Genomic DNA, 9,526 nt, shown 5'->3' on the forward strand with positions numbered 1-9,526 from the left:
TGCTGCTCAGGAACCTGGATGGGCCCCCCCAGCCTGGCATCATGCCGGCCGCTCCCCAGGGGGGTGCAGCATCTCCTGCGTGTCAAACCTCACGAGCATTTCCGAGGCTTCTCCACTCGTCGTTAGCCCAAGAGCAGACGGGCACATCTCAGTTTTTTAAAGGCGCAAAAAGACCCGGCTAAGGTCACTCGTCAAATTACACAGTCTCCAACCCCCCCACCCTCCACAACCCCCCCCCCCCCCCCCGCATCGCCAAGGCCATCACAGCCGCAGTCCCGCTCTGCACCCTCCAGGGGGCGGTCACGGGTTCCCTCCGGCCTCGCGGACGGCGCCCAGGGAGCTGCGGGCTGTTTCCGAGGGGACCGGTCGGTGCCGTCTGGTGTGTGTGCCGTCCTGTTACCGGGGGAGCCGGAAGGGGAGCGACACCACGGGAAAACGGACCTTCAGAGGGAAACTCCACGGCTCTGTGGACACAGGGTGGGGCGGGAGGGGCCCACGGCTGCGGGCGCGTGGGACACGGAGCCGGTCCTCCCGTCGTTCTCCCCACGAACCGCGCCTGTGCCTGCGCCTGTGCCTGTGCCCGCGCAGCCGGAGGGCTGTCCTCCTGGTGGCCCTGGGCCCCGGGACGGGAACACAGACACCCGGGACTCCTGCGCTCGGGAGGGTGACGCGGGAGCCGTGACCTGAACAGGGACGGGGCCTCTGCGTGTCTCATCGTCGTCCTGTCTGCGGCTGCCGGCCTTGCCTCCCCACGGCGGGCGCCCCACAGCGTCCCCAGTCAGGCCCAGGGGTGCGCCCTGCAGGGACGGGTGATGGGGGAGGAGCTGGTGGAACGGGGGCTCCCGGGGACTGCTTCTCCCCCAGCCCCCCCACCCCCCGATTCCAGCTGCCGTGCGGGGCATTCCCGTCCGGTGCCTGAGAGCTGCTGGTCTGTGCCACCTGCAGACCTGGCATCGGGCGGCCGGCTGGGGTTGGGGGCCCAGCGCCTGGCTGAGTGTCGGGACGGGCCCGCTGCCCGGCCGGTGCTCGCCGCTGGGACACCGGGGCCAGGCCAGCGGCGCGGCGGGGCCCTGCCCTGCAGGGACCTTTCTTTCGGGGACCCGGAGGGGAGACCCGGGCCCTCGGGCCCTCAGCCTCAAGAGCAGCCGCACCCCACGCTCCGCCCCGAGCCTCTGCCCTTCGTCAGACTTGACCACGGACCCTGAGCCGCCCCGGCAGGCGGCTGCGGGCTTCGTCTCACCGCAGCCTCCTCGCCCGCCGTGCCGTCCGAGTGAGCGCGGCCCCTCCTCTGTGGGAACGCGGGTTCTCCCTGGCTAATGAGGTTCTGTTGTTCGGGGCCATCTGCCTGCTCCCGCGGGCGGCAGCATGTGATTGATGGGCCCCGCGCGCCCCGCTGCACCGGCGTCCTGGGGGCGCTCCCGGAGACGGAGGCCGGGTGGACATGTAGCCCGGCGTCCCCGCGGCCCCTCAGCCTGGGGCTCCCAGAGCCTGCCTCTGTGCGGGGGGCTCACCGTTGGGGCCCCCAACACGCTGCCGGGCCACCTGCCCGCCACCCTCCCCGGCAGCATGAGGCCCCTGTCAGGAGAGCACCCTGCCGGCTCAGCAGGGACCCTCCTCTGGGCCAGCCCCTCGCGCTGACAGCGGGCGGGCGGCCGGGACTTGTCCGGGTCGGTGAGCAGCCCCCACTCTGCCGTGAGCTGCACCCTCCCCGGTGACGTCCCCGCAGGCACCCGGCACCTGGCGCCACACCAGCCGCTGCCACCTCCCTCGGCCCCAGGGCGGGACCTCTGGGGGGCAGAGGGCAGGCTGCTGTTGGAGGGGAGGCCGGTCACCAAGGCGAGGTCTGACTTCACTCGACCCTGAGCCCCCCCACCCCCGGGAAGAGGGTAGCACCTCAGTCCTGGGAGACCGAGGCACCGAGGCACCTCCTCGCCCAGCCTGAGGCCAGCACTGAGGCTGGGCTTGCGCCGTGAGACCCGCCCCGAGGACCCCCCCGCCCGAGGGGCTCTGGACGCTGACAGTAGTGCCCAGCTGCTCCCGGCGTCCCGGCCCCCAAGGGTGGTGCGGAGTCCAGGTCTGAGAATCTGAGAACAGACACGGGGGGGGGGGGGGGGGGGGCGGGCGTGGCCTCTCGGCCGTGGGTCTGAGCCCTGCCCACTCCGGCTGTCCCCGGGAACACGTCCCTTCCAGGAAACACTGGGGTTGGTCGCCTGAGAGGGTGGCCCCGGCCAGACGCTGGACCCCAGCAAAATGCTCGTACTGCCGGATCCCCCGGTGTGCTGGGCGTGGGCCGGGCCAGGGCTGCCGGGACACGGCACCCGTGGGAATGGGGGAACAGAGGGAATGGCGGGCCATGTGGGCAGCCGGCCATGTGAAGCCTCCCAGCCACGTGGGCCCCCCACGGAGGCCTGGCATCGCAGGGGATGGGGACACAGCCCGGGGGCCGCCCCTTTTTGTCCCCGCCTGGGTGGTCAGCCCGCTCCGGGGCGTGCTGGCATGTGGCCGGGGCAGAGCCCAGGAGGAGGAGTCCCGAGTCTGCAGAGCCCGGGGGCGGGGGGGGGCGGCTCCCGGCTCCGTCTGAAGTCTGGGTGCTGTGGGCCCTGGGGACAGAGGGGGAGGGGGCACCATGGCTGGACGAGCCCCCTCACGCCAGCACCGTGTTTACCTGCCGGGATGCCGGCCTCGGCCACGTGGCCTGAGGAGGTCTAGGGTGGGTCGAGGTCAGGGCAGGGCACTGCTGTCCCTCCACAGGTGACCAGGGACAGGACTCGGCCCTGCACTCACACATCACTGCTGACCGGACGTCCTTAGGAGTTCGCTCAGGGCAGGCAGGGGTGTAGGCCGCCCAGGAGCTGGGGGCTGGGGGCCGGCAGCCGAGCTTGGTGGCCGAGAAGCTGCCCCTGCGGGAGCCTGGCACCCAGCATGCGTCCTCGCCTGCCCGTGCCCAGCTGTCCCCTCGGTCCCCGGGCCAGCGAGGAGCCGCCGTCTTGGCCTGCGCCCGCCCACACAGAGGCCAGAGCCCGGTCTGCACGCTCTTCTTCCCACGGGGCCCTTGACTCCCAGCTGGCCCCTGGCCACCTGCAGGGACGTGGGGCCGGTCACCCCACACCGGCCTCCTCGCCTCTGCTGGACCTTGGGCCCCTCCTGCCTGCAAACTGCCCTATGAGGCCGGTCGGCCGGGGCCTGGGCTCTCCCCTCCCCGGGGCCCCCAGCCCCGGGCCGACCGCAGGCTCTGGTCCATCTCGGCGTTGCCCGGAAGCCGTTGGCGTGCAGCAGCTCGGAGCTGCCCCAAGGTCCTGACCCGCGGCCCGCTGGGACAGCCAGCTTCCTCTTCCTGTCCAGGAGCTCCGACCCCGGGCAGAGAGCCCCCTGCTCCTCCGCTGCCCCGTCCTGTCCCCAGGGAGGCCCGGGTCTCGCTGTGCCCCTGTCGCTGTCCGCACATTCCCGGGGACAAGACCCTGCACTGACTTTCCGGGCTGCTGGCCACCGGACACCCGCGGCCTCCCCGGCACGCTGTCCTGACCTCCTGACCTGGGAGTGTCCCGGGAGCTCCTGGCGGGCGGCCTGGCCGGGCGGAGGCATGCAGACGGGCCCCTCGAGCAGCCCCTGCTCACTGGGGCCCCGTGGTGGTGGGGGAGGGGGGGCATACAGGGCCTGGCAGCACAGGGCCAGCCGCCCTTCCTGGAGCACAGGCCAGGCCGAGAGCCTGTGTCCCCGGGGCCGCTCAGCCCGTCCTCCCCGAGCTCTCTGGGCTGCCTGCACAGGTCAGGGGTGCGTCCCTTTATTGCAGGTGTCCCCAGGCCCCCCCCACTCCTTCCAGCAACTTCTCTCTGCAAGGCAGGCCCCCGCCCTCGCAGGTGAGCTCCCACTCCCCCCTCTCTGACCCCTGACCCCACCTCCCCTGGGAGCGAGAGCCGGGGGGACAGGTTCTGAGCCCCATACGCCTCCTGGGCTGTTGTCGGGCCGGGGATGGGGGGGGCAGACCCCCCTTCCCGCCTCCCGTGCCCCTCGAGGCCTCGAGCGCCACCCCCTGCAGGTCCCGGTGAAGCGTCAGCACACGCGACCCGAGACGCAGAACCAGCCCTGCTGGCGAGCGAACGGAACCGCGGGCCCCTCCTTCTCCAGCCCGCAGGTGCGGCGGAGGCAGCCCAGCCGCCACGGTGTGCCGAGACGCTCACAGCCTCCCCTGGCCCAGGACCTGGGTCCCCTGGTCTCCTCGGGGCCACACACGCCCCCGTCGGGGCCCAGCGGTGAACAGCCCCGGGCTGCGGCTGCGGCTGCTGCGGCCTCCCCCCTGGGCTCCCCCTTGTGCCCGTCGAGTGTCTGCCCCGCGGCGTTCCTGGCTCCCCGCGTGTCCTGGCCCTCCCTCCCTGGAGCCAGGCTGTCCTGGGCCGTCCTGCCCAGCGCCCTCGGAGGCAGGGAGCACCCATGCTGGTGTTTCTCACGCCGGGAGCTTGCCCATCTCTGGTGTGGTGTGGAGAGGGGCACCTGCCCAGCGAGGCCGGCCGAGGCCGGGGCACCTGCCTCCCTGGGCAGACCTGGGGGGCAGCGGACGCTTAGCAATGCCCTTCGGTCCGCTGACTCAACAAGTGGGACCGCCCAGTCCCACAGCACTGCTTCTGGTGCGAGCCGGTGCCCCGTGAGGGTCCTGTCCCCTCCTGCCCCTCCCGCCGGAGGCCTGGGGGTGTCCCCCAGAGCCGCAGGACGGGGCCGAGACGGAGACGCCTTCAGCTCACAGCAGCAGGGGGCTCGCTGGTCCCCGTGCAAGGCAGCCGCCCTCTGGTCCCCACGTTGCTTTCCGTGTCCCCTGCCCCGGCCCGGCCCTCCCTCCTTCCTGCAGCCATTGTCTCTCTGATTAGCGGAGCCTCGGAGAATGGGCTCAGCGATGCCAAGTGCAACAAAGGGGCCGGTGCGGCCCCCGGGCAAGCCCGTGCACTGCGGCGGGGGTCCGGCCCCCCTTCCCGTCCTGAGGCCCCGGCCCCCACCCTGGAGAGGCGGGTCAGGGCCGGTTTCTAAGAGGCCGTGTTGGGTGTGGGGGTCTCTGGGACCGCCGGGCAGACTCCCAGGCAGACAGAGCTCAGGACCAGTGCATGGGGGCAGGTGGCCGAGCGCCCCCTGAGGGCAGGTCTCAGCCGACCCCGCAGGGGGTGCCGCAGAGGGCCCCCATCCCCTGCCGGAGCCTCCGTCCCCTGTCCGCCCCCCCCCCCCCCGACGCGTCCCACAGCAGCCGCAGTGCCCTCGGGGCGGGAGCGAAGGGCTGTCGTGTCCAAATCGTTATCAGCTTCGTTTGGACTCCCTGGCTGGGTCATAATGTCTCGTCACCTAGTTCAGTTTTAATTTCAGTCTATGGTAAGTTTTCCTCAGAACCCGAGCGCAGCGTGACGGCCGGATACGGAACGGGGAAGGGCTAACAAGGAGCCCAGCGCCGTGGGGTGTCCCCTTCCCAGCGGTACCCGTCTCTGCACCCACAGCCGCCCATCGGGGCCACGTCCCTGGCCCAGGCACCCTGCACAGTGTCGCACGGGGCTTCCCAGGGGCTTCCCAGTGTCGCACGGGGCTTGCACAGACCTCGGGCCCCGAGTCCCGGCCCGACGAGGCAGTGCCACGGAGAGGCCCCCGGGCAGCCTGGGCCCTGGGCTCCGAGACGCCCTCCCCACCTCCCGCCCGGAGGCTGCACCCGAGACCTGCTGCTCGGCCGTCTCACCCCGTTTCTGTGCTGCCGTCCGCGCCGAGTTACGGGGAAGCGTAGCCCAGCAAGCTGAGAGACGGCCCTGCAGGGAGGTGGTCCTCTGTCCAGCCCAGGGCCCCAGCGGGGGGCCGCCTCAACACCTTGAAAGTGTGTTTTAAGAAGAAAAATAAAAACCTGGGTGTCTTCGCCTCCTGGAGAGAGAGAGGTGTTTCCAGGCAGGAGACAATGAGAGGCTGCACTCTGGAGAAGAAATGCAGGCAGGGCGCTCACGCCCCCTGAGGGTCACTGAGGTCGGGCAGCCACCGCGGCCCCTTCCTCGGGCCCTTTGCAAGTGAGCCCCTGCCTGGACGCAGCTCTTGGGGCGGGAGGGCCAGCCCCCTAACTCGAGGCCGGGGGCCCGCTCCTCCGGCCGGGGTGCGGCCCAGGTTCCCGACCCGGCCCCTGGGGGAAAGCAGCCGGAACTCAGGCGGACGACGGGCAGGGAGCCGCAGGGAGACGTCGGGACCCGGCCCCGTGGCTCCGGGAGCGCCTGCCCCCCGGGACTCGGGCCTTCCGTGCCGGGCCGCCACCGGCGGGAACCACGGCCAGCACTGGCCTCACAGCAAACGCAGGCACCTGCAGCACAGGCGCGAGCGAATTCACGCCCGCCCGTCCCTCCGGCCCACGTTCCAGGGCCAGCCTTGGGGGAGTGAGCGGTCACTCGTCCACCCTGAAGAAGCCGGCGGAGACGCGCTCCCGGGGAAGACAGCGGGTGGCTCCGGGCTGTCACCACAGACCCCCTGGGGGCTGGGGCGGGGAGGGGCCGGAGGGGGCCTCAGGGAGGGGCGAGACTGCGGCCCGAGCGGGAAGGGGTGACCCCCACACCCGCCCGTGCCTGCTCCCAGCCCTCGGCCAGGGCTGCCCCGCAGAGCCCGGGACGGGCAGGCCCCAGACGCGGCCCCCGCCTTGTCCACATTCCTCACTGTGTCCGTCTGAGCAGGATCGGCCGGTGGGGCCGGGTCAGACCTGGGACTGGAAGGAGGAAGGGAGACAGACAGACAGACAGACAGACAGACGTGGGGACCTTCTCTGGGGCCGTCCGGGGGCGCAGGCCGGTCCTGCCGTCTCCAGGCAGCACCCGAGGCCGCCTCCGCCCCCTTCGCCCGTGCAGGTTCCAAGGCAACAGGAGGGGCTGAGTGCTGCGTGGGACCACAGAGTGTTCCTGAGGGAAGCACCGAGGCGGAGCCTGGCCTCCCCTGTCTGTCTGCACCTGCCCCCCCACCCCCGGGGCCATGGCCCAGGGCCCTGCTCTGCCCAGGAGACGGAGAGTGGTGGGCGGGGGCGGGGGGGCCGGGCTGACAGCGGTGAGTTGTGGCCGCCGCTGGGGACCCATCAGCGCTCGGCGCAGGGGCCGGCGGGTCAGGCTCCCGTGGGGACGACCAGCAAACGCCCACATGTTGTCGTCACTCACGGGGCCCCCGGCACCCTGGCGGGAGCGAGGACACGGCAACCGACCGCCAGGGAACACGACACCGGTAAGAAGCTGTCGCAAGTGGCGGCTGCGTCCAGGAGGGATTTAGATCAAAGGCCTGCAGCTGTGCGGGGTGGAGGGCGCGCCCCGGCAGCCCCGGGGCCGGGCGGCCGCGGCAGCTGAGCCGGTCCCACCCTCCTGACAGTGACGAGCAGGTCCCAGGCGTCCCTGCAGCCGGCAGGGCCATGCCCCCCCCCCGGAGGGGACCCCGGGACCTGCAAGCTCACTGCAGGGGAAGGGAGGCCCGACCGGCGTCAGGCGTGGGGGCCGGGGGGCCACGGGGGGCCACGGGGGCTGCTGGCTGGCCCAGCGCCTTGTCCAGGGGGCGTCCGGGCTGGAGGACATAGGTCACCTCCTCCACGGCTTGGCTCTGGCCTGTGTGAAACCAGCTAATCGAGGGTATCAAGTGGCCGCCTCTGTCCTCCGGGAGCAGAGGGCCAGGCCTGGGGCGGCGCGGGGCCACCCAGGGCAGGGCTCCGGGCAGCGAGGCCTCTGCTGGAGCCAAAACAGCGTCACAGACTCGAAGCGCGGCAGCCGGGCCCCCGCCGGCCCTGGCTCTGAACGAGGCCGCGAGTCCCACCGCGTCCCTGAGTCTTTCTGCGGCCGCGTGTGAGGGTCACGTGAGGTCGCACGTCCACGGGAAGCACAAACAGGCCCCCGGCCGCGGGGCCCTGGCGCAGCGCCAGGTGAGGCCCGCGTCCTGGCAGGGCCCACAGGGCAGGGGGAGCCACGGGGCGGGGGCCTCTCCTGTGTCCACGTCCGGTTCCCACCCGGGCAGGAAGGGGCCCTCGCAGGCTCGAGAGTGACCAGGGGCCTGTGGGTCGGAGGGCGTGGGGGCTCCAGGCCGCAGGGCAGAGTCCATCTCTGGGCGGTATCTCCTGCAGGCGGCCGGGCCGGTGGTCCCTGGACAAGGCTGGGGGACCCGGGGTCCGGGAGGGCCTCAGGCCCCGTCACAGACGCAGAGCTGGGGCCGGGGGGCAGCCTCGCTGGGCAGGGTCCACCCGCCCCCTCCCCAACCACGGCTGCCTCACGGAGGAGGTGGCAGCCAGGCACCCTGCCAGCTCCTGCCGCCTGTGCGGGGGGGGCGGGGTGGCCCTCGCCACCATCTCGGGCAGCCTGGCTCGGGGGCACAGCCAGGAATCGGGGCTTCAGGTTTGGTTCAGACGTTTACATCAGAAACCGAGGAGCAGCTGTCCGGTCACACCCCTGTGAGGGCCTCAGAGGGATGCCCCCAGGAGACCAGGGGCAGCTCTGGGTGGACAGCGGGGGCCGGCCCGGCCTCGTCCACCCTCGCCTGAGCCCTAGGGCCCTCCGGGTGGACCTCTGTGAGATGAAGTAACGCACCCGTCACCCGGTGCCTCTGCTTCTCAGACCCGGGTGTGGGGCTCCGAACCCGGGCCCTCGGAGGATCCCTGTCCTTGGGAGTGACCTCGGAGTGGACCGGACCCCAATGGAAGCCCCCACGGCGAGCGCCCCCCCTGGGCCCCGAGGCCGGGAACACCGGGCACAGGACAGAGACACCCCGAAACTGAAACCGAAGGGCCGCTGGGGTGGCCGCTGCGGAGGGTCCCAGTCGGGAGCCCCAGAGGTGTCGTCTCACCCCAGGGCCCCCTAGGCAGCCCGGCCCTGCTGCGCCCACGGCGCCCCCGTCGGAGCTGTGGGCCTGAGCCTCGGTTTCCCCGCCGGCTGAGCCGCCCTCGGCCCTGTGTCCTGGGTGGGACGGCCTCGTCGGCCCTCGCTCCTCCTTCCCTGCAGGTCCCAGCAGCGTCCAAGTCTTCAGAGCCCGCCTCCGCCTGTGCCTGGAGGGGCTGTCAGGTGGGCTCGGGGGTGCGAGTCCCCGAACCCTGGGTCTGCAGGTCCTCGGGGAGTGGCTTCCTGCCCCATGTCCACTTTCCCTGGAGAGGCCTGCGGCCACGTGGGCAGACGACCCGGGCCTCTCGCAGTGGCAACCTCACCTGTCACGCCCCCGCCCTGGGCCGCCACGGCCTCGGGGCACCCACCCCGGTGCCTGCTCCAGCCCCTCGGCCTTCTGACGCGGCTGCTCACGGCGCGGCGAGCCGAGAGCCGAGGCCCCGAGAGCCGGCGCGGCCCGCCCTGTGCAGAAGCCCCCATGGCCGGCAGGGTCCCCAGGGTCACCCCGGGCTCTGCTGTGCAGTCAGCTCCAACGATTCCCCAGGACCTCCCATGGCCACAGCCCCCCCCCCCGCCCCGACCCCCGGGGACCGTCTTCCCACGGCCCCGCAGCCTCGACCCCGAGCGTGGGGCCTGCCGGGCAGGAGGGGCCCCTGCTGGTTTGCACGGCCTGTGAGTAATTTCTCCTGAGTGGC

General features: G+C 72.3%; 1 protein-coding gene across 1 annotated transcript; it reads right to left on the reverse strand.

Moving 5' to 3' along the window:
• Positions 1-300: 300 nt before the first annotated feature.
• On the reverse strand, positions 301-9,311 carry LOC114490075 (collagen alpha-2(I) chain-like). The gene is made up of 9 exons (XM_028503982.1): positions 9,155-9,311; positions 8,800-8,948; positions 7,029-7,154; positions 3,225-3,681; positions 2,785-3,078; positions 2,464-2,600; positions 1,512-2,084; positions 498-797; positions 301-393 (listed from the first exon to the last, which is right to left on the reverse strand). The coding sequence occupies exons 1-9, from the start codon at positions 9,309-9,311 to the stop codon at positions 301-303; spliced, it is 2,286 nt and encodes a 761-aa protein (XP_028359783.1).
• Between the last annotated feature and the right edge of the window lie 215 nt (positions 9,312-9,526).

This window comes from Phyllostomus discolor, chromosome 4 (assembly GCF_004126475.2).
Source record: "Phyllostomus discolor isolate MPI-MPIP mPhyDis1 chromosome 4, mPhyDis1.pri.v3, whole genome shotgun sequence".
NCBI lineage: Eukaryota > Metazoa > Chordata > Mammalia > Chiroptera > Phyllostomidae > Phyllostomus > Phyllostomus discolor.

Bases quoted from the DNA above. Each gene is read 5' to 3' on its own strand.
- LOC114490075 (XM_028503982.1), bottom strand. From the start codon at position 9,311: ATGGGGGCTTCTGCACAGGGCGGGCCGCGCCGGCTCTCGGGGCCTCGG. The intron at 3,682-7,028 runs GTCAGCCCGGCC...CCTGTGCTCCAG, and splicing joins GGCGGCCACAACTCACCGCT to GAAGGGCGGCTGGCCCTGTG. The intron at 3,079-3,224 runs GTCGGCCCGGGG...ACGTCCCTGCAG, and splicing joins GAGATGGACCAGAGCCTGCG to GTGGCCAGGGGCCAGCTGGG.